Genomic DNA, 25,462 nt, shown 5'->3' on the forward strand with positions numbered 1-25,462 from the left:
ACGCATAAAAACGCACAAACAACTCTACATAGGAGAAGCCGCCGTCCTGAACGACGGAGGAAAATGTCATGTTATGGCAACCAACACTAGCGAGGAAGCCATAGACGTAGAAATAGAGCCACAAATCGTGGAACCTTACGACATTTTGAGCACATCAGATGAAGATATTTATTCAGAGGTACGTCAACATTGTAATTTCAAAACTAGAGAAGATAGGATACAGGGAATCTCCGAAACGCTAAATTTGAGTCACCTGAACAAAGAAGAACGGTGTAGCATCACCGCATTGATAAAGGAATTTCCCGATCGATTTTATCTCCCCGGAGATAAATTAGGGAAGGCATCTGATTTCAAGCACTCCTTACATACAACTGATGAGATTCCGATTAACACGAGACAGTATCGCTACCCTCCTGTACACCAAGAGGAAATAAAAAAGCAAATCAATGGCTTATTATCCGATGGTATTATTACTCCGTCGAAATCTCCGTACAATTCACCCTTGTGGATTGTACCCAAAAAACCAGACGCGCAAGGAAACAAACGTTGGCGCATGGTAATAGATTTTCGTGCGCTTAACGAGAAGACCATTTCCGATAAATATCCACTGCCTCAAATTACGGAAATATTGGATCGTCTCGGAGGAGCCAAATACTTCTCCGTTTTCGATCTCGCCAGTGGGTTTCACCAAATAGAAATGGATCCGAAAGACAGACAGAAGACAGCTTTCACCACCCCTAATGGACATTATGAATTTTCACGAATGCCGTTTGGTTTGAAAAATGCACCACCTACTTTTCAACGCCTCATGGATCAGGTATTAACTGGACTCCAGGGAACGGACGTTTTCATTTACCTGGATGATATCGTGGTTTACGCTGCGTCATTACACGAACACAACATTAAAGTCAGGAAATTATTAAACCGTTTGCGAGAACATGGTTTAACTCTTCAAACCAATAAATGCGAATTCTTACGAAAAGAAGTTGCATACCTTGGACATATTATTTCAAGACAGGGAGTAAAACCTGATCCCCGAAAATTAAAGGCTGTCAAGGATTTCCCAACGCCTACCTCACAGAAAAATATACAACAGTTTTTGGGTTTAGTAGGATATTACCGAAGATTCGTACCAGATTTCACTACAAAAGCAAAATCTTTAATTGACCTTCTAGGAAAGGGCAGAAAATTCAAATGGACTGAAGAACAGGAAAACAGTTTCAAGCAGTTACGTGAAGAACTCTGTCGAGAGCCTATTTTACAATATCCAGATTTTAGCAAACCATTCGTCGTTACAACAGACGCCTCTGAATATGCCGTTGGAGCCGTGCTTAGTCAAGGCGAAATAGGAAATGATCTGCCGATCGCTTATGCATCACGTAGCCTCAACAAAGCAGAGAGAAATTATTCAGCCACGGAAAAAGAATGTTTAGCCATGGTATACGCCGTCATATATTTCCGACCATATGTGTACGGAACAAAATTCACATTGGTTACAGATCATCGACCATTAGTTTGGCTGCATTCTGTGAAAGATCCGACATCAAGACTCATGAAATGGAAGCTCCGACTATTAGAATATGATTATCAAGTTGTCCATAAATCTGGAAAAACAAATAAGAATGCTGATGCATTATCACGTAATCCTACTTCCACCTGTTTACCACTCATCCCGAGGGAAGTCAAAGACCCCGATTTTAAAATCCAAATACCGAAAACAGCTGTCGACGCTGTTTCAATAGGACAACGCGTCAGACAACTACATCGAGACCGAGAAAAACGGCCGAAATATCAACAAACAAGCAGCAGTTCAGATGAGACGGAACAACCCGCCCTGGGGAAGGTTCAACACTCACCAATTATTAACATAAATAGAACTCTTCCGAGTTTATCTAAAGAGATAGTTATGCCAGACGAAGATCAGGACAACGCACACCATTTTTTGCCCGCAGCAAACTCAACAGAAATTTTTTCTACGGATAAGAATACGACCTTATCTGGTGATTTAATTTCGTTTGAGGAGCCACTGGAAAACACCGTTATAGAGAATAGGAACAATTTACAGCAGGATGTACCCTACATACCGCAGGTACCATTTCCTGAAATAGGTGGAATTTTGCAACCCAACGTAATTCGATTTCCAAACAATATAATACGCGAAGCAAGGGCACGGCAACTGCCTGATCGCACAGCCGACCCTTACCCATTCTTTGACGCCGATACCGATGGTTCTTCTACCGAAACTGATCTGGAAGCGCCGCCGGAACCGAAACAGAGGATTAGCATTTCTTCAAACACCCTTACCGCAAAGGAAGACCATTATGTACATTTCATATCAGCTGATCGCAACCTAATAACCCCCGTAGGAAAACTGTTACTGGACACGGGATTGATAAATAAGCAAGAACTTTTAGCTGCACGACCGAAAAAGGGACAGGTCATAATTTCAAACAATGGGTTATTTAAAACCTTCAGCATTGTAATTTCCGATAACTTCTATGATAAACCAAAAGGATTGGATATAATTAATGGATTGAAAACTCTTCAATCTGCTTTAGAACAAAATAGGAGCAAATCTTTCCGAATATCCGCCACCGGAGATCATCATAAATCATCGCCTGATGAACTTTTCAAAGCGTTAAAAGAAGTCTTTACAGATTCAACTTATCAAATTACAATATGTAACTGTGTTATTACTACACCTTCCGTAGAAGACAGGCAGGAAATCATCCATGAAGCACATGATAGCCTAATAGGAGGGCATAAAGGAGTTACAAAAACCTACAATCGCATTCGATCAAGATTTCATTGGCCACACATGCGCAACGAAATTCAGGATTACATCCGAAAATGCAAAAGTTGTCAGGAGCAAAAATTAGTCAGAACGAAAACTCGTCAACCTATGTTGATCACTGACACACCGTTGGAACTCTTATGACAAATCTGTCAGAAATATTCAAGATTAAACAAATCACCACCTCCGGATACCGACCACAAACTAATGGATCATTGGAGCGAAGCCATATTGTTCTTACAGAATACCTCAAACACTATATGGAGAACTACGAGGATTGGGATTTATTAATTCCGTTTGCAATGTTCTCTTATAATACGTCTGTTCATGAAGCTACCAACTTCACACCATATGAATTAATTTTTGGTAAACAGGCTCGAGAGCCAACCTCATTTCCAACCGGTACAATTTTCAAGACATATGGAGACTATTTATCGGAACTAATAACAAATATAGTCCGAATCCGTAATATAGCAGCAAATGGAAACCATGCATAACGATCTTCTAAGGAGCAGGACTACCTCCACCGACAGCAGTCTCTACCTGAGCACCACCTAGCAATAAGTACACTTACACCTACACTACACTCGTTAAAAATTTTTTCTCTTCAGTTTATTTTTTTTTTCTCTCCACCTTTTTCTTTTTTTCTTGAAGTCTATTGTATCTAGGACGTTTCCTTCCTGATGAGAAAGCATCACGGGAACCGCGATGTTTCTTCTTGGTGGGGAGATGTTACGGATGACGAACAGGTGTTCAATATCATCTCTGGCAGGAACCGTCCTAGATAAACGAACAGAGTTTTTCCCTAGATAAATCTACATAATTGTTTAGGTTAGTTTAGGGCCCAAACGTACGCACGACCAACTGGTCGTTGACAAAATACGAATGTTCACTTGAAGGGTACTGACAAGTACCACCCGTCATTGCAGGGCTATATAAGCCCTTACATTTCTACTCTCGTGGGCTAGTACTGTCGTAATCACGAATAGTGTCGCGTCGTGCTGCATCTCGGAAGTCAACTACCAGTGAGATCGGACGTTCGTTCCTTTTGAATCAAAGTTTAACCGTACAGATTCCGCGAGTTCGGTCTAAAATCTGTTAGGCAGTGACAAGGTTGCTCCGAGTCCCCCGCATTGCCAGTGCGTCAACACCGTGCGTCTTAGCTTAGGTAATATCACCTTTCAATTTCTTTTCTATTCTAAATTCAGTTCATTCGCGACACAAGTACACTTGTAGAACGAAACTCTATAGTAAGAATATATTTGTCTTCTTTAATAATTAACTCAAATTCATTAAACCCATAATTATCGTCCAATATCCTAACCAAGTAATTGAACGTCCCCACATGATACAATCTTACCGCTCGGATTGTATCAATTAAATTATACTAGTTACGAGGCTTACTAATTATCCTAGCAATTCCCTGATTAACCATCAGGTTCTTTCGCGACATTCCAATTGTCCGAACAGAGATTTATCCAACCTAGCGGCTCCCCAGTTTTGCATTGGGTTCGTCCGCATCCTAACAGCTCCCTGATTTCGCATCAGGTTCGTCTGTGCTATTATACAACCTCCTAGCAGCTCCCCGGTTTTGCATCGGGTTCGTCTGCGTTTGACTCCATTCCTAGAGGCTCCCTGACTTCGCGTCAGGTTCGTCCTCGCTGTCAATAATCCTAGCGGCTCCCCAATTTCGCATTGGGTTCGTCCGCGTTCCTTAACTAACAAATTTATATCATATTCCTAGGGTAATAACCCTTCGCCGGCCACTCGTGCTGCTCGCGGCCCTGGCTCGTAACAGATAACATTACATTAAATTGCACTACTTGTTCGTTCAATTCCAAAGCTGTAAATTCAATTTTCATAGTCGACATCTGAGTATTTGTTGATTTGTACTACTGTGACAATATTACATCAATTCGTACTACTTACCCTCGCATAGAAAATTTTTCAGAAAATTTATGCTCGACGCCAATCTCTCTTGGATAACATTACGTTAAATTGCACTACTTGTTCGTCCAATTCCAAAGCTGTAAGTTCGATTTTATGAGTCGAGGTCTGAGTGTTCGTTGACTTGTACTACTGGTACGATATTACATCGATTCGTACTACTTACTTTCGCATAGAAAATGTTTCAAAAAATTAATGCTCGACGCCAATCCCTCTTGCATAACATTACGTTAAATTGCACTACTTGTTCGTTCAATTCCAAAGCTGTATATATATATAAGTTCGATTTTAAGAGTCGAGGTTTGAGTATTCGTTGACTTGTACTACTGAAACAATAGAAAATTCTTGAAAAAAATCATAGATGGCTGAACCTCAATTCAGTTTAAACCTCGTGTCTCACTACTGATTCAGCCGCAATTGAATAAATTCAATTTTACGAAGCCGGCGTCTGATCTCAACGCGACTTGTTCTACTTGTTCCACTAGTTCCACTTGTTCTACTTGTTCCACTAGTTCCACTTGTTCTACTTAAACGATCTCGGATCACAGTTGATACGCCACTTATCTTCGCAAAGAAACGTTCCGGCGACCTCGCAGCAAACATTTCCCCGACGTCGGACCACACACAAGGTTCATTCTCCTTGGTCCAGACACATTATACCGCGGCCTCAGCCGGTTGAGTCACAAAGCATGAGACTTGGCAATTCACAGATTACGTCTGACTACGCTCGAGGCCATTCTACTTTGACGGGATCGTATCAGTTCGTGTTGCTTAACGGGCCCGCCGGCAGCCGAGAATTTCTTGTCTCGGAACGAGGTCACATGGAATTCATAACGTAATTTACCAACGTGTGCAGGCTTCTTCTATGTGCCGTTAACTCGTCCCGATACAGTTTACAACTGGAGACGCTTGTAATCTCCATCTAGTTCTTGTCTACCTGTTATCCCGTCTCGTTCGTCTCCGAAAATCGAATCTTCCTTTCCATCAACCCGAAGATTGTTCTCTGGGATCGAAGATCAATCGACAAAAAAATTGATACTTCCGTCTCCCGAGGAAACAGGATCCGGGCGTTTGTAATCCCCGTCTGTAAACACTGTGCGCCGTCGTGCAAACATCGTTGGAATTGTAGTCGGACATTGCACGCCGTTCCCACCGATTCCGGATAAACAGGATCGATCTAGCTGACCGACTAAGAGGACCGTTCAATTATTGATCTATTTCGCAGAATGTGTCCTCGTCCCTTGCGCGAAATTCTGCCGACGCCACTCTTCCTCGCAATCGCTTTTAACTTATTCCATTTCCGGGCAACGTGTGCTCCGGCGCGGCTCGGCGGCGTCTTGACACGAGAGATCCGGTGAAATTTTCAAATTTCGAGGTCTCGCTGGGACAACGAGAGCCTTTCGCGCTTCTTCCACATCTTCTCCTATTCCTCGAGAACCCGTCTCTCTGTTATTCGTATCAGAATTGAACATTCTCACATCCCAGCTATAGCCGGAATTAATCGATTAAATTTATCTACACTCTCTCCGACTGCTCATTTTCCATTTAATTTTCGGAACCCCAATAGAAGGAAAATATTAAATCCCCCAGCCTCTCGAGAGGAAAGCTAGGGAAAAAGTATTTCGCTTTTTATCGGCGAATATTACTCCGGAGGAAGTGTTCGAATGGTACCGCGCGTCCCGGAAAATATTCCGGGCAGATTGCCCGCGGAAAATTCGCCGCACAATTCGCCGTCTCCACTCGTCGATTTTATTTTTCCAGGGACATTGTGATCCCGAAGTCACGGATGGTCCAACAGAGCCGACGAATGAGAACCGAAACTTCGGTCGACTCCGAGGACGACGACGCTTTCTTCGACTCGGAGGACGACGACGAGGATCAGGACGAGTCCAAGTAAGTGTCCCTTTCAGTCTCGAATCATAATATTGACTTTCGAACTGGCAAACAGAAAATAGGAAACCGGCGAAGAGTTAGTTTTTTTATATGGGACCGTGAATATTGGAGTTCACAGAGTTAGACTGTAATATTTTACAAGTATTTCTTTTTATCTGCAATGATCCACTAGGGGGTGAAAACTAGAGGGTCCAGGATTAATGATTTTCGTTTAGATTTGTGTGCTTACAAGGAATGTAGTCGTATAAAATGATTTCCGTCAAAATTATTTGTTTAATCAGCATTCTAAAAATTCACATCTTCTTTTTCTTATTAAATGAGTATCGATATTTCTGTAACTTCGTGGACGTAATGTATCGACCTAAATAGGGGATACGTGTTTCTGGAATTTTTTTGTTTTTGTCGTCTAACAATGGGGGTGAACATAAGGGCTATTTTCACCCCCTCAACATGAATGAAAATTTGTGTTTTCATCGAATGTAGCCAAATTGACTTCAGAGAAAATTATTTTTTTAAGAAATTCATCTTCTTTGCAATATTTCTTGTTAATTGTTCGTGCATGTGTGTGTATCTTCGTGTACGTGTTTCTGAAATTATTTGTTTTCGTCTTTTGACAATGAGGGTGAACATAAGAGTTATTTTCAACCCCTTAGGATGAATAAAAATTTGTGGGTTTTTAAGGAATGTAGTCAAAACGATTTCAAGAAAATTATTTTTTTAAGAAATTCATCTTCTTTGCAATATTTCTTGTTAATTGTTCGTGCATGTGTGTGTATCTTCGTGTACGTGTTTCTGAAATTATTTGTTTTCGTCTTTTAACAATGAGGGTGAATATAAGAGTTATTTTCACCCCCTTAAGATGAATAAAAATTTGTGTGTTTTTAAGGAATGTAGTCAAAACGATTTCAAGAAAATTATTTTTTTAAGAAATTCATCTTATTTGCAACATTTCTTGTTAATTGTTCATGCATGTGTATGTATCTTTGTGTACGTGCTTCCGAAATTTTTTGTTTTCGTCTTTTAACAATGAGGGTGAACATAAGAGTTATTTTCACCCCCTTAAGATAAATAAAAATGTGTGTGTTTTTAAGGAATGTAGTCAAAACGATTTCAAGAAAATTATTTTTTTAAGAAATTCATCTTATTTGCAACATTTCTTATTAATTGTTCATGCATGTATGTGTATCTTTGTGTACGTGCTTCCGAAATTTTTTGTTTTTGTCATTTAACAATGAGGGTGAACATAAGAGTTATTTTCACCCCCTTAAGATGAATAAAAATTTGTGTGTTTTTAAGGAATGTAGTCAAAACGATTTCAGAAAAAATTATTTTTTTAAGAAATTTATCTTATTTGCAACATTTCTTATTAATTGTTCATGCATGTATGTGTATCTTTGTGTACGTGCTTCCGAAATTTTTTGTTTTCGTCTTTTAACAATAAGGGTGAACATAAGAGTTATTTTCACCCCCTTAAGATGAATAAAAATTTGTGTGTTTTTAAGGAATGTAGTCAAAACGATTTCAGAAAAAATTATTTTTTTAAGAAATTCATCTTATTTGCAACATTTCTTGTTAATTGTTCATGCATGTGTATGTATCTTTGTGTACGTGCTTCCGAAATTTTTTGTTTTCGTCTTTTAACAATGAGGGTGAACATAAGAGTTATTTTCACCCCCTTAAGATGAATAAAAATTTGTGTGTTTTTAAGGAATGTAGTCAAAACGATTTCAGAAAAAATTATTTTTTTAAGAAATTCATCTTATTTGCAACATTTCTTATTAATTGTTCATGCATGTATGTGTATCTTTGTGTACGTGCTTCCGAAATTTTTTGTTTTTGTCATTTAACAATGAGGGTGAATATAAGTGCTTTTTCCACCCCCTTAACACGAATGGAAATTTATGTGTTTTGCAAGGAATGTAGTCAAAACAATTTCAGAGAAATTTTTTTTTTTTAATTCATCTTTGCAATATTTCTTGACCGAAATAAGGGATACGTGTTTTTGGAATGGTTTTGTTCTTGTTATTCTTGGACTATGTTCCTAGCTTCAAACCAATAAAATGATAATCCTCGAATAAAAATATTTATTGAAACGTAGATTACACTAAGAAGCACACAAAAATTATACATAAACTGAATTTTGTCATTTTTATGAAACGACACGAGCCAGTATTAAAATTACGTTTCGGCGGAGTGTTATTTTATAATTGGTAGAATAGAGCAGTCGCGAAAGTGGCAGAAACAAGAGAACAGTGTCCCAGATCGACCCGCGTATTCCCCGAGAAATCGGTGAGATATTTTTCACCGGGGACGTTTTATCGGAAGACGAATGGCGGATTATCATATTACTTCTCGTTTGTGAGCTGTGTATAGTATCGGGGAAACAGCGTCTCGGAAATAACAGGGAAATATCGAAGCGACTGGGAGTCACTGGGGAAAGTGGATCCAGTATGTTTTGTTTTTCACGAGACATTAACCTGGAATTATTGGTTTCGCCGTTCTCCGCATGTCGAACGCCTCTCTCCCGGGGGATCGAATAAAAGGTCGGCTTTATGGGTCACGTTTCCACGGATGCGTGCCTCTTAAGTCTCTGCGCGAATCGTGGATCACGATCGCGATCCAGTCGAACGAAAACACCTCGAAATTCCGCGAAATGGACGACTTAGAACGATCTGAAATTCGCTCGCCAAACTGAATGTCAGCGATCGAGGTTCTATCCTTTGAAAACCTGCTGCCTTTTATTAAATAATCAAATAAAAAATTGACAGGATCCAGAACGATCTGAAATTCGATCGCTGAACATAATCCTCGACATCAGCGATCGAGGTTCGATTTATTATTTTAAACCTGCTGTCTTTTACTAAATAATCAATTAAAAAATTGACAGGATCCAGGACGATCTGAAATTCGATTGCTGAACACAGTCCTGGATATTCAGCAATCGAGGTAATATCATTTTAAACCTGCTGTCTTTTAATAAATAATCAAATACGAAATTCGTGGCAGGACCCAGAACGATCTAAAATTCGATCGCTGAACATAATGCTCGACATCAGCGATCGAGGTTCGATTTATTATTTTAAACCTGCTGTCTTTTACTAAATAATCAATTAAAAAATTGACAGGATCCAGGACGATCTGAAATTCGATTGCTGAACACAGTCCTGGATATTCAGCAATCGAGGTATTATCACATATTTTAAACCTGCTGTCTTTTAATAAATAATCAAATAAAAAAATTGGCAGGATCCAGGACGATCTAAAATTCGAACGCTGAACATAATGCTCGACATCAGCGATCGAGGTTCGATTTATTATTTTAAACCTGCTGTCTTTTACTAAATAATCAATTAAAAAATTGACAGGATCCAGAAAGATCTAAAATTCGATTGGTGAACACAGTCCTGGATATTCAGCAATCGAGGTACTATCATTTTAAACCTGCTGTCTTTTAATAAATAATCAAATAAAAAAATTGGCAGGATCCAGGACGATCTAAAATTCGAACGCTGAACATAATGCTCGACATCAGCGATCGAGGTTCGATTTATTATTTTAAACATGCTGTCTTTTACTAAATAATCAATTAAAAAATTGGCAGGATCCAGGACGATGTGAAATTCGATTGCTGAACACAGTCCTGGATATTCAGCAATCGAGGTATTATCACACATTTTAAACCTGCTGTCTTTTATTAAATAATCAAATCAAAAATTGGCAGGATCCAGAACGATCTGAAATTCGATCGCTGAACATAATCCTCGACATCAGCGATCGAGGTTCGATTTATTATTTTAAACCTGCTGTCTTTTACTAAATAATCAAATAAAAAATTGACAGGATCCAGGACGATCTAAAATTCGATTGCTGAACACAGTCCTGGATATTCAGCAATCGAGGTACTATCATTTTAAACCTGCTGTCTTTTAATAAATAACCAAATAAAAAATTCGTGACAGGATCCAGAACATATGCTATCTATTTTAAACCTGCTATCTTTGAATAAAATATATTAATAAATATAGAAATAAAATATAATAATATAAAAATAAAATTCGTTAACACAGTCCCGGATATCCGCCATCGAGGTTCTATTAATTTAAACTTGCTGTGTTTCAATAAATAATGAAATAAAAAATTCGGGACAGGGGATGACTAAACTAAACACAGTCCTGAATACCAGCGATCGAAGTTCGATCTATTATTTTAAACCTGCTGCACTTGAATAAATAATGAAAGTTCGTGGCAAGAGTAGAGAATCGTGTAAAAATATAAAACATCGGTGAAAAGGCTGAATAATTTGACGGAGGAGGCGCGGTTCTGGGAAACAATAAGTACGAGGGATCTAAAAAATGAATTTCGAACGATCCCGGCGGGAAAAGGTGGTGGGGGGTTAGGCTAAAGGGGGCGCGTTTACTTTAGCGCGACGGCGTTCCGTCAGACAGGAGTCGCTCGCTGGCAAGGATATAGGAAGCTGCGAGCTTCTGGTTGTCGGCTAGAGAAAATTCCACGGGGAAACCAGCTCAGACGGAAGGTGAAGGGAGAGGGAGAGGGAGTAAGAGAGAAGGAAGGAGAAACGTTGCCGACGAAACATTTCTTCCTACTTAAATTTGCACGAGCGAGCAGAGCAAAGAGGGTTTTCCATCCGCTCGGCGCTGCTCGGCTCTTTCTCCTTCGCTTGTTTCCCTCTCTGGATCCACGGGCGTGTGTCCTTTGAAAATTCTCCTGAATGTTGTCGTAAGGGCCCCCCCGTCGAACGAGAAACACTCTAATTGCGGCCCTGTCGACGCCGAGGAGCCAACCGTCGGTCACGATTTTGCAAATCTCGTCCTGTCCTGCCAAGTTATTCTAATATTATTGTAATTAATTACTCGAACAGTTGAACGGCAAACCGAAAATCTTCCTGCATCAATTGTTAAAGCTAGAAACCAAATGGAGGAATATTAATTTAGTTAATAGTTTTAGTAGGTCGAAAATAATTGAAAACCATTCTCGAATTCCTTTAATCTTCTTACTCTCTTAAATTGCTCAATTTTCTCCTAATTCTTCGGAGCAAACAGAGGAGGTTTTCAAACACGAAAATACTCACAACGGTCTGACTATGTGGGGCATACTCTACTTAAGCCAGATTATATTTGCTCCCACGATTGAGCAGTCTAATTTCACGTCGCTCAAGTTTTCCTTCCACGAAGTCTAAACTATGTCTGACTATGTATAAATTCGTTCTACTTGGCTCCTCTTTTTTCGACAATTATCCCGACTCGTTCTACTTCGCAGTTTAATCACACTGTTTGCAAGGACAACATGCTTCCAGTGATTAAACCTGAGGAGAGGTCTGACCACATAGGTGCATATTCTACTTGCGCCAGATTTTTGATACTCCCATCAACGAGCTTGGTATTATTCTTTGAAATCGACATTATGTCTGACTATATGTAGGCTCGTTCTACTTGTCCCTTTTCTTTCGACAATTATTCTGAGTCGTTCTGTTTTGGAGTTTGATCAGACTGTTTGCAAGGACCACATGCTTGCACTGAATAATCTGGGGAGAGGTCTGACCATATAGGTGCATATTCTACTTGCCTGAGATTTTTACTACTCCCATTGACGAGCTTGGTATTATTCTTTGAAATCGAGGTTATGTCTGACTATATGTAGACTCATACTACTTGTTCTTTTTCTTTTCATAATTATCCTGGCTCGTTCTATTTTGCTTTTTAATCAAACTGGATAAACCTGAGAAGAGGTCTGACCATGTAGGTGCATATTCTACTTGCCTGAGATTTTTGCTACTTCCATCGACGAGCTCGGTATTATTCTTTGAAATTGAGATTATGTCTGATTATATTCAGACTCATACTACTTGTTGTTTTCCTTTCGACAATTATCCTGGGTCGTTCCATTTGGCAGTTTAATCAAATTGAATAGAACCTGAGGAGAGGTCTGGCCATATAGATGCATATTCTACTTGCCTGAGATTTTTGCTACTCCCATCGACGAGCCTGGTATCGTTCTTTGACATCGAGGTTATGTCTGGCTACATGTAGACTCGTTCTACTTGTTCTTTTCTTTTCGACAATTATCCTGGGTCGTTCTATTTGGCAGTTTAATCAAATTGAATAGAACCTGAGGAGAGGTCTGGCCATATAGATGCATATTCTACTTGCCTGAGATTTTTGCTACTCCCATCGACGAGCCTGGTATCGTTCTTTGACATCGAGGTTATGTCTGGCTACATGTAGACTCGTTCTACTTGTTCTTTTCTTTTCGACAATTATCCTGGGTCGTTCTATTTGGCAGTTTAATCAAATTGAATAGAACCTGAGGAGAGGTCTGGCCATATAGATGCATATTCTACTTGCCTGAGATTTTTGCTACTCCCATCGACGAGCCTGGTATCGTTCTTTGACATCGAGGTTATGTCTGGCTACATGTAGACTCGTTCTACTTGTTCTTTTCTTTTCGACAATTATCCTGGGTCGTTCTATTTGGCAGTTTAATCAAATTGAATAGAACCTGAGGAGAGGTCTGGCCATATAGATGCATATTCTACTTGCCTGAGATTTTTGCTACTCCCATCGACGAGCCTGGTATCGTTCTTTGACATCGAGGTTATGTCTGGCTACATGTAGACTCGTTCTACTTGTTCTTTTCTTTTCGACAATTATCCTGGGTCGTTCTATTTGGCAGTTTAATCAAATTGAATAGAACCTGAGGAGAGGTCTGGCCATATAGATGCATATTCTACTTGCCTGAGATTTTTGCTACTCCCATCGACGAGCCTGGTATCGTTCTTTGACATCGAGGTTATGTCTGGCTACATGTAGACTCGTTCTACTTGTTCTTTTCTTTTCGACAATTATCCTGGGTCGTTCTATTTGGCAGTTTAATCAAATTGAATAGAACCTGAGGAGAGGTCTGGCCATATAGATGCATATTCTACTTGCCTGAGATTTTTGCTACTCCCATCGACGAGCCTGGTATCGTTCTTTGACATCGAGGTTATGTCTGGCTACATGTAGACTCGTTCTACTTGTTCTTTTCTTTTCGACAATTATCCTGGGTCGTTCTATTTGGCAGTTTAATCAAATTGAATAGAACCTGAGGAGAGGTCTGGCCATATAGATGCATATTCTACTTGCCTGAGATTTTTGCTACTCCCATCGACGAGCCTGGTATCGTTCTTTGACATCGAGGTTATGTCTGGCTACATGTAGACTCGTTCTACTTGTTCTTTTCTTTTCGACAATTATCCTGGGTCGTTCTATTTGGCAGTTTAATCAAATTGAATAGAACCTGAGGAGAGGTCTGGCCATATAGATGCATATTCTACTTGCCTGAGATTTTTGCTACTCCCATCGACGAGCCTGGTATCGTTCTTTGACATCGAGGTTATGTCTGGCTACATGTAGACTCGTTCTACTTGTTCTTTTCTTTTCGACAATTATCCTGGGTCGTTCTATTTGGCAGTTTAATCAAATTGAATAGAACCTGAGGAGAGGTCTGGCCATATAGATGCATATTCTACTTGCCTGAGATTTTTGCTACTCCCATCGACGAGCCTGGTATCGTTCTTTGACATCGAGGTTATGTCTGGCTACATGTAGACTCGTTCTACTTGTTCTTTTCTTTTCGACAATTATCCTGGGTCGTTCTATTTGGCAGTTTAATCAAATTGAATAGAACCTGAGGAGAGGTCTGGCCATATAGATGCATATTCTACTTGCCTGAGATTTTTGCTACTCCCATCGACGAGCCTGGTATCGTTCTTTGACATCGAGGTTATGTCTGGCTACATGTAGACTCGTTCTACTTGTTCTTTTCTTTTCGACAATTATCCTGGGTCGTTCTATTTGGCAGTTTAATCAAATTGAATAGAACCTGAGGAGAGGTCTGGCCATATAGATGCATATTCTACTTGCCTGAGATTTTTGCTACTCCCATCGACGAGCCTGGTATCGTTCTTTGACATCGAGGTTATGTCTGGCTACATGTAGACTCGTTCTACTTGTTCTTTTCTTTTCGACAATTATCCTGGGTCGTTCTATTTGGCAGTTTAATCAAATTGAATAGAACCTGAGGAGAGGTCTGGCCATATAGATGCATATTCTACTTGCCTGAGATTTTTGCTACTCCCATCGACGAGCCTGGTATCGTTCTTTGACATCGAGGTTATGTCTGGCTACATGTAGACTCGTTCTACTTGTTCTTTTCTTTTCGACAATTATCCTGGGTCGTTCTATTTGGCAGTTTAATCAAATTGAATAGAACCTGAGGAGAGGTCTGGCCATATAGATGCATATTCTACTTGCCTGAGATTTTTGCTACTCCCATCGACGAGCCTGGTATCGTTCTTTGACATCGAGGTTATGTCTGGCTACATGTAGACTCGTTCTACTTGTTCTTTTCTTTTCGACAATTATCCTGGGTCGTTCTATTTGGCAGTTTAATCAAATTGAATAGAACCTGAGGAGAGGTCTGGCCATATAGATGCATATTCTACTTGCCTGAGATTTTTGCTACTCCCATCGACGAGCCTGGTATCGTTCTTTGACATCGAGGTTATGTCTGGCTACATGTAGACTCGTTCTACTTGTTCTTTTCTTTTCGACAATTATCCTGGGTCGTTCTATTTGGCAGTTTAATCAAATTGAATAGAACCTGAGGAGAGGTCTGGCCATATAGATGCATATTCTACTTGCCTGAGATTTTTGCTACTCCCATCGACGAGCCTGGTATCGTTCTTTGACATCGAGGTTATGTCTGGCTACATGTAGACTCGTTCTACTTGTTCTTTTCTTTTCGACAATTATCCTGGGTCGTTCTATTTGGCAGTTTAATCAAATTGAATAGAACCTGAGGAGAGGTCTGGCCATATAGATGCATATTCTACTTGCCTGAGATTTTTGCTACTCCCATCGACGAGCCTGGTATCGTTCTTTGACATCGAGGTTATGTCTGGCTACATGTAGACTCGTTCTACTTGTTCTTTTCTTTTCGACAATTATCCTGGGTCGTTCTATTTGGCAGTTTAATCAAATTGAATAGAACCTGAGGAGAGGTCTGGCCATATAGATGCATATTCTACTTGCCTGAGATTTTTGCTACTCCCATCGACGAGCCTGGTATCGTTCTTTGACATCGAGGTTATGTCTGGCTACATGTAGACTCGTTCTACTTGTTCTTTTCTTTTCGACAATTATCCTGGGTCGTTCTATTTGGCAGTTTAATCAAATTGAATAGAACCTGAGGAGAGGTCTGGCCATATAGATGCATATTCTACTTGCCTGAGATTTTTGCTACTCCCATCGACGAGCCTGGTATCGTTCTTTGACATCGAGGTTATGTCTGGCTACATGTAGACTCGTTCTACTTGTTCTTTTCTTTTCGACAATTATCCTGGGTCGTTCTATTTGGCAGTTTAATCAAATTGAATAGAACCTGAGGAGAGGTCTGGCCATATAGATGCATATTCTACTTGCCTGAGATTTTTGCTACTCCCATCGACGAGCCTGGTATCGTTCTTTGACATCGAGGTTATGTCTGGCTACATGTAGACTCGTTCTACTTGTTCTTTTCTTTTCGACAATTATCCTGGGTCGTTCTATTTGGCAGTTTAATCAAATTGAATAGAACCTGAGGAGAGGTCTGGCCATATAGATGCATATTCTACTTGCCTGAGATTTTTGCTACTCCCATCGACGAGCCTGGTATCGTTCTTTGACATCGAGGTTATGTCTGGCTACATGTAGACTCGTTCTACTTGTTCTTTTCTTTTCGACAATTATCCTGGGTCGTTCTATTTGGCAGTTTAATCAAATTGAATAGAACCTGAGGAGAGGTCTGGCCATATAGATGCATATTCTACTTGCCTGAGATTTTTGCTACTCCCATCGACGAGCCTGGTATCGTTCTTTGACATCGAGGTTATGTCTGGCTACATGTAGACTCGTTCTACTTGTTCTTTTCTTTTCGACAATTATCCTGGGTCGTTCTATTTGGCAGTTTAATCAAATTGAATAGAACCTGAGGAGAGGTCTGGCCATATAGATGCATATTCTACTTGCCTGAGATTTTTGCTACTCCCAGCGACGAGCCTGGTATCGTTCTTTGACATCGAGGTTATGTCTGGCTACATGTAGACTCGTTCTGCTTGTTCTTTTCTTTTCGACAATTATCCTGGGTCGTTCTATTTGGCAGTTTAATCAAATTGAATAGAACCTGAGGAGAGGTCTGGCCATATAGATGCATATTCTTCTTGCTCGAGATTGTTGCTACTCCTATCGACGAGCTTGGTATCGTTCTTCGACATCGAGGTTATGTCTGACTACATGTAGACTCATACTACTTGTTCTTTTTCTTTCGACAATTGTCCTGGGTCGTTCTATTTTGCAGTTTAATCAAACTGGATAAACCTGAGGAGAGGTCTGTCCATATAGGTGCATATTCTACCTACGCGAGCTTTGTATCATTCTCTGACGACAAGACTATGTCTGACTATGTGTAGGCTCGTTCTACTTGTTCCTGTTTAATCAGAGAACACTGTTTGCAGATTTTAAAGCTCCTCCACGTTCCACTTCTAAAGGAACTATACGGTGACTGGCGACAGACATAATTCAGCCCACGCACGTTTCAGGAGAGACCGTAAAAAACGTCCATTAAGCGACGGGGAACTGTCGTAACACGGCGTTAACACTTGTTTCGCGCAGCTTCCGTTGGAAAAGCCGAACGCGAAATTTACGATTCCACGTACGGAAATGGAAAAACGAAAATTCGACGTCGCGCGCGATAAAGAGGGAAATTTGTCCCGTTAACCTAAATTCCCGGGATTCATGGTCGGTCCTCTCTGGTATTCTTGTGGAATTTTCAAGATCCGCGAAATCCCCCCCCCCCCACGGAATTCCGTCGCGAGCGCGTTTGCTTTTCCTGTTTATCGGATTAAGGCGAAACCGCTCCGGGGCGATTTTACAATTTTATCGGGACATTATTTCCGCGGGAATTGGATTGTTCGATGAACGGGGCGCCGCCCTCTCGCCGGGTGCTTTATTACGGTGTCTGTCGCCAAAGTTTCGCGAGAGAGACCCACGGAGAACCTGTCCCGGCTTCTCTCTTACGTCCCCTTTCCGTGAGGCGAAATCTCGTTACTTCGGCTCAAGATTGCCTTCAATAATTAAGATGACGGCGGGGCTGGGTCATCGATTAATTAATTACTTAGAGAAATGGAGTTTGAGGCGCGAGAATGCAATACGGCGGAACGGCTTCGTTTCTTATGCATAGATAACTAACTTCGCCGTTAATGAAACCTTTGTACCGACGAAATCTCCTCGCGTTTCGCCCTGCGGCCGACTTGAAGCGTCGTTCGCTCTCAAATCAGTTATAACAATTCTTTTCGACGGAAGAAGACGGTACAGATCTTGCAAATCAAATAAAAATTGAAATTGTGCGCATAGAAAGCAAGAAACGATCTAGATTAGTATGATCCAATGTTAAACTTCAATTTAAGGGACCAAACATTTGTAACGTTTTAAATGTGAACCTGTAGACTCTCGTGAGAGAATTCCGAAAATCCACGTTTTAATGTTAGGAATTCACTGGTTCGGAAGTTGTGCGTGTTTAAAGTTGAAAGGACATGTAAAATGCACCATTGTACAATGAGTACACTTATACAAAAAGCAATTCGTTGATAGACAACCAAACGAATGAATGTTGGCAATGGTTCCGAGACTATTTTACAAAATTTACAACTTATCAATATTAAAATAGAGATTTACATTATCGACATCCGCCACAGTCGCGAGACAGTGCTGCCATCTACCGAGTCCGCTCGTTGGACTCGCCTGCCCAAACATATGAAATAGTTTAACTTTAAACAAGCATAACTTTCGAACCAGTGGTCTCCTAACATTAAACCTTATATTTTCAGAATTCTCTCGCCAAAATCTACAGGATTACATAAAAAGAAGCCCAGAATTTTTTGCTCCTGTAAGCTGAAGTTTAGCCCAATGTAGTAATATAATCCCGACAGAATCTGAAATTATTAAAAAGCCTGTTCAACGAGGGGGTGGTCGAAGCGTGAGAAGTCTTGGCCCTATTCTCCTCGAGAAATTCCGAGGATCTCGTTTTCCTCGAAACGAGGGAGGGCACTCGTGTTCGAGCTGGCGGACACGAGTCGCAACGGAGAGGACGAGTCGAGCACGAAAATATTTCAACGAGGAGAGAGGATGTTTAAAGAAAATGCGGTTGGCTGGCGAGGAATGGGTGGATAGAGTATATCAGTCTCTGCGCCGGGATCTCCAGTCGATAACCAGCGAGATAATGCGATGATGGACGAGCTCGCAGACTCCGGTGAGCATTTTGTCGCCGCGACGGTTTTTTTGCCAGCCGTTCGTGAAAAGTGGGGAACGGTTCCTCGTCTCTACTGCGGAGTAAGCTCCTCTCTCCCTCGTTCTCTTTTCTCCTCTTTTCCTTCGTCGGTATTCTTAGCTCGTGTTTCCAGGCTGCTATTCGCGAGCGAGCGCGCGTCGCTCCTCTTCATCGTCGCTGAATTGGCGGATCGTTGAAACAAACGGCATGTAAAATTGCACTCGGCATTCCAAACCCGCGCCAACCGACGCGGCGTCATTGATTTAAAAGGGGTCGCGAGACCGGTTATCCGACGTCGTTTTCTCCCTCTTCAGTGCTTCTTCTCCGCGAGAATCGATGGACTCTTTCTCGCTCGGTGTCCTTACGATTCGGAAGTCGATAGAGCACGGACCACGCGGAAAGATTAAGCGAACTCGAGCTTCTGCATCGCGAAACCGTTCTCGCGGACTCGTCTGACCATGTGCAGACTCTTTCCACTAGCGAAAACGGCAGACACACGCTTTTCATCCGTTGAGAGGATTCGTAGATCTTCGAGCATCGAGGTCCCTGTGCTAATTGCGTCTTACATCGATATTCTTGCATCGAATGGCAATGTGAGACGCTTTCGGAGGGTCTGGATAAATGTCCGTCCGTTCCCCGAAAAAGAAGGGGTTCGCGGAGGAGAGAAGAAACTGGCAGAAATAATCGCTCAAGTTTCCCTTCCCCGAAGTCTAAACTATGTCTGACTATGTATAAATTCGTTCTACTTGCTCCTCTTTTTCCGACAATTATCCCGACTCGTTCTACTTCGCAGTTTAATCACATTGTTTGCAAGGACGACATGCTTCCAGTGATTAAACCTGAGAAGAGGTCTAACCATATAGAGGTATATTCTATTTGTACAAGATTTTTGCTATTCCCATCGACGAGCTTGGTATTATTCTTTGAAATCGAAATTATGTCTGACTATATGTAGACTCGTACTACTTGTTCTTTTTCTTTTGACAATTATCCGGGTTGTTCTATTTTGCAGTTTAATCACACTGTTTGCAAGGACCACATGCTTCCACTGAATAATCTGGGGAGAGGTCTGACCGTATAGGTGCATATTCCACTTGCCTGAGATTTTTTCTACTCCCATCGACGATCTTGGTATTATTCTTTTAAATAAAGATTATGTCTGACTATATGTAGGCTTATACTACTTGTCCTTTTGCTTTCGACAATTATTCTCGGTCATTCTAGTTTGCAGTCTAATCACACTGTTTGCAAGGACCATATGCTTCCACTGATTAAACCTCAGAAGAGGTCTGACCACATAGGTGCATATTCTACTTGCACGAGATTTTTATTACTCCTATCGACGAGCTTTGTATTATTCTTTGAAATCAAGATTATGTCTGACTACATGTTGGCTCATACTACTTGTTCTTTTCCTTTCGACAATTGTCCTGGGTCGTTCTATTTTGCAGTTTAATCAAACTGGATAAACCTGAGGAGAGGTCTGGCCATATAGATGCATATTCTACTTGCCTGAGAGTTTTGCTACTCCCATCGACTACCTTTTGTATCGTTCTTTGACATCGAGGTTATGTCTGACTACATGTAGACTCATACTACTTGCTCTTTTCCTTTCGACAATTGTCCTGGGTTGTTCTATTTTGCAGTTTAATCAAACTGGATAAACCTGGGGAGAGGTCTGGCCATATAGGTGCATATTCTACTTGCCTAAGATTTTTGCTACTCCCATCGACGAGCTTTTGTATCATTCTTTGAAATCGAGATTATGTCTGACTATATGTAGGCTCGTTCTACTTGTTCTTTTTCTTTTGACAATTGTCCTGAGTCGTTCTATTTTGCAGTTTAATCAAACTGGATAAACCTGAGGAGAGGTCTGGCCATATAGATGCATATTCTACTTGCCTGAGATTTTTGCTACTCCCATCGACTACCTTTTGTATCGTTCTTTGACATCGAGGTTATGTCTGACTATATGTAGACTCATACTACTTGTTCTTTTTCTTTTGACAATTATCCTGAGTCGTTCTATTTGGCAGTTTAATCAAATTGAACAAACCTGATGAGAGGTCTGACCATATTGGTGCATATTCTACTTGCACAAGATTTTTGCTACTCCCATCGACGAGTCCCTGTGCTAATTGCGCTTCGAGCGAAATTCTTGCATCGAATGGCACGTGATATGCTTTCAGAGGTTCTGGATAAATGTCCATCCGTTCCCCGAAAAAGAAGTGTCCGCGGAGGAGAGAAGAAACTTGGCAGAAATAAAGGCGCCAGGTAATCGTCTCGAGGCGCGCCTGTAAATTTCGTTGAGGGAAGAGATACTCGTTCCTTTTCGATACACTCGTTCCCTCGAGGACGGCCATCGAGGCGGTGAAAAATTGCGGGAGACACTCCGCTCGTGTACGTGCACAGTTGAGAGCGGCATTACATGCTGCCGTAAATCCCGTCGGCCCCGCGGAAATTAATTTCGAGCTGTCCTAGGCTCGACCACGGGAAAATTTAGGTCGACCGGCCGAGCCGCGAGAGCGCCGCTTTTAAACAGGAATTTATTTAAAGAATAATGTGCTGAAACGAAGTGGCACAGTCGCTTTGGACATGGCCCTGCCACCATCCCCCCATCCCCCCCACCTACCCGTACGAAACAGGACGAAATACAACAAGGTGGAAAGTACGGAATTTATCGCGACTCGAACTTCCAGTTGCAAACTGATACTTCCTTTCAGCGAAATATCGATTTCCGGAACGGCCCCCGACAACGCTACCTTTCACCGTGGTTTAGTAATGCGCTTGTAGACACCGAAACAATACTTGTCAGACGGGTTCGGCTTCTCCGGGAATTTCGCGCGGTTCCCTTTACAGCCTGCAAACTAGGTCTACGTGAATATCTGATTTGTTTATAAAAAGACAAGTGTAAAATTATGTTAGACAAAAAGGTTGTTCTGTTTCAGAATGGTTCAGCGATTTTTGGACCACCTTGTATAATATTCCGCGCTATAACTATTCTATAATTTCTTAATTTGCTACTTGGCAACCTCGAGCATCGACTCATACTACTTTGTTTCTTGTTTGTTCAGGCCTCGATTCGTACTACTTTCTGTCTGCTCACGCATTGACCTATACTACTTTCTATCTACTTATTGTCTGCTCAAACATTTATCATTCTGCATCCCGTCTGCCCAAGCATCGACATCCACTGCTTTCAATCTTGTCTGCTCAGGCATTGATATATACTACTTCCTCCCTGTCTGACCCCAGCTAATATATACTACTTAGTATCCTGCCCATCTACACGCTGATCTACAATGCTGCCCCTCGCCAGACCGCACACCAACCTGTACTACTCGTCTCTCTGTTCTGACCACACGCAGGCGTGCATCACTCCTGTCCGATTAAACGTTGATACCTACCACTTTCCTGTCCGATTAAGTGTTCAGATTCTTCTCCTGTCTGATTAATTACTGAGGGTGTACTACTATTTTCTCTCATGTAGATATTAAGATTGCCTTGTTTTCCCTGTCTGACTACATGTTAAGTCGTACTACTTCTCTTCTGTCTTCCTATACATCGATGTCTACTACTCTTTTTTCTTTCATTCCTCAATTTCCATCATTTTTCCTGCAGTTCCGCCGAACATTCACAGCAATTAAATATGTGCAGTATTGGGCTACATTGTATGATCAAACATTGAGGGTATACTACTAGTTTCTCTCATGTAGATATTAAAATGCACTTCTTGTTTCCCCTGTCTGACTACATATTAAGTCGTACTACTTCTCTTCTGTCTTTCTATACATGTCTATACTACTTTTTTCTTTCTTCCGTACCCTCGACTTCCACCATTTTTCGTACAATTCCACCGAACATTCACGAGAACTAAGTATGTACAGTATTGGGATACAATGTCTGATCAAACATTGAGGGTATACTACTACTTTCTCTCATGTAGGTATTAAGATGCATTACTTGTTCCCCCTGTCTGACTACATATCGAGACATACTACTTCTCGTCTGCCTTCCTATTCCTCGATGCCTACTACTTTTTTCTTTCTTCTCTGTCTATTATTTCCACCATTTTCTTTGCAGTTTCACCGAACATTGACGTCAAATATGAACAGTATTGTGATACAATGGTGTTTGATCAAACATTGAGGGTATACTACTATTTTTTTTCTTGTAGTCAATAAAATGCACTACTTATTTCCCCTGTCTGACTATATATCGAGATGTACTAATTCTCGTCTGCGTTTCTATACGTCGATGCCTACTACTTTTTTCTTTCATCCCCGTCCATTATTTCCACCACTTTTTCCTGCAGTTCCACCGAACATTCACGACAATTAAGTATGTGCAGTATTCGGATACAATGTCTGATCAAACGTTGAGGGTATACTACTTCTTTCTCTCATGTAGATATTAAAATGCACTACTTGTTTCCCCTGTCTGACTACATATCGAGTCATACTACCTTTCTTCTGCCTTTCTATTCATTTTTATACTACTTTTTTCTTTCTTCCCTGTCCATTATTTCCACCATTTTTTTCTACAGTTTCACCGAATATTGACGACAACTATGAACAGTATTGGGATACGATGGTGTTTGATTAAACATTGAGGGTATACTACTATTTTCTGTCATGTAGATATTAAGATGCATTACTTGTTTGTCCTGTTTGACTACATATCGAGTCGTACCACTTCTTTTTCTTTCCCGTCTATGACCTCCACCATTTTTCCTGCAGCTCTACCGAACATTGACGACAACCATGTGCAATATTATACAATGCTGTCTGATCCAACACCGACTTCTATCACTCGGAACATCGAAATTTTGCTGCTACCCTTCCCGAAAGAATCGATAACAATTCCCAAGCCGGAAAACGAGGGTGACTAACGCACAAAGGAAAGGTAGAAAGAGAGAGAGAGGAAGAGAGAAAGAGGTCCGCGCCGGGTTGACGCCGGGCCGCGTCAATTTCCATGGAAATACGAATCGGTCTGGCGGCAACGCAGCATCGGACGGGATTAACGTTCAGCTCATTTCACCGTGTCGTGTGTATTTGCCGACCGCCGATAGACGAATTAGTCGATCCGATCAAGCTCCTTGCCTGCGCTTCGGACACCGGTCTTTGCGTTCACTGGCCACGTTGCAGAATTAGGGTGCAACCCGTAGCCGAACCTTGTCCCCTAACCGATCCACCGGAATGAATGTACCGGCGGCCCCTCCCGTGCTGCAATTCCGGCTGCAATAGACTGCGGTCTCGAACGTATTTTGCGGGCATCCTCGTCGTCCCACGGACGGCCCGCGAGCCAGTTAATGCACTGTCGGCCATTTGCCGGATACACAACGGGTCGGGCTGCCATTCGTTAATCGAAGAACACTATCATACACGTTGCTTCGCGAAAAATACCATACGCGCGAATCGTTTCCACCCCTCCGTTCTTTCTGTATTTCCGGTGCTCGATATGATCGGACGGTCATTCACTGATTGTGATAATGTGTCCGCGACGTCGCACAGTGATCGATTCCTCGATTCTAGGTGGACAAAATGGTAAATTTGATCAACTTCAGATATCTTCGCTGCCGTTCTATTTTTTTCACGAACATTAATTTATTCGATATATAACGTAATATTTCCATTGCACGTGGTTATTACGACGATAATACGGTGCTAAAGTTTTGCCTGTGCGAAATACTATAAATAAGCTGATTCTTCTTCATCGTATAACTTGTTTGTTTGTTGTTTAAATTATTATCTAAAAAATGGAGCGTGTAAGCGAAGGTAAGTATTTCATTTTTACGTATCGGTATAATTTTATTTTGCCGTGTAAATCATATACAACAGGTTAACTAATAATATTATTTAAGAAGAGGGGTCAAATTGTATAACTTCTTTTGCCGGACTCGGCCGGACTTGGTTCTTTCATAGTTTTGAAGAATACTTATTTCAAAACAATGATACTAAATATCGTTCACCCGTTTTGGCCCGTTCGTCATTTATATCATTTTTTAGAAAAGACATGGAGTATGCCACTATTTCATGTGGTATTGAAATTGACGATAGAAAGTTTACAGAATATGCACTTCAGGCTGCGAGAATTACATATGACAATTATAATTTATAATAATTTAGAATATCCACCTTTGTGTGTGTCATGCACATTTCTTATTATAATTTTGTAATTTTGTATTATATTTTTGTAGAACTTTATCTAATTTTTAAATATGAGTTAAGATTAATTCTTTCCATTTTGTGTATTGTTTATTCACGTATTTAAACAAAAACTATAAAATATTTAATTTATGTTATTTTCACAAACGTTACAATTAATTGTTATATTTGTCCATTTTAAATAAATGATATAATTCGTTTAAATTCATGTAGTTTTTATGCACTTGTCATGATTTCTGAGAAATAAAGCGTTATTACTACAAGAGAACACAAAAATTCGAATTTTGTCCACCTAGAA

General features: G+C 40.8%; 1 protein-coding gene across 2 annotated transcripts in view; it reads left to right on the plus strand.

Annotated features, from left to right (window-relative positions):
- Cow (Proteoglycan Cow) overlaps positions 1 to 25,462 on the plus strand; it is a 258,438-nt gene that overhangs the window by 162,923 nt on the left and 70,053 nt on the right. For both annotated transcript variants that reach the window (XM_076440902.1, XM_076440903.1), the window contains one exon: positions 6,503 to 6,634. In XM_076440902.1, coding sequence (XP_076297017.1) covers positions 6,503 to 6,634 — 132 coding nt within the window. The remainder of the gene's footprint in view (positions 1 to 6,502; positions 6,635 to 25,462) is intronic.

The sequence above is a fragment of the Lasioglossum baleicum genome, chromosome 16 (assembly GCF_051020765.1).
Source record: "Lasioglossum baleicum chromosome 16, iyLasBale1, whole genome shotgun sequence".
Classification (NCBI taxonomy): Eukaryota; Metazoa; Arthropoda; class Insecta; order Hymenoptera; family Halictidae; genus Lasioglossum; species Lasioglossum baleicum.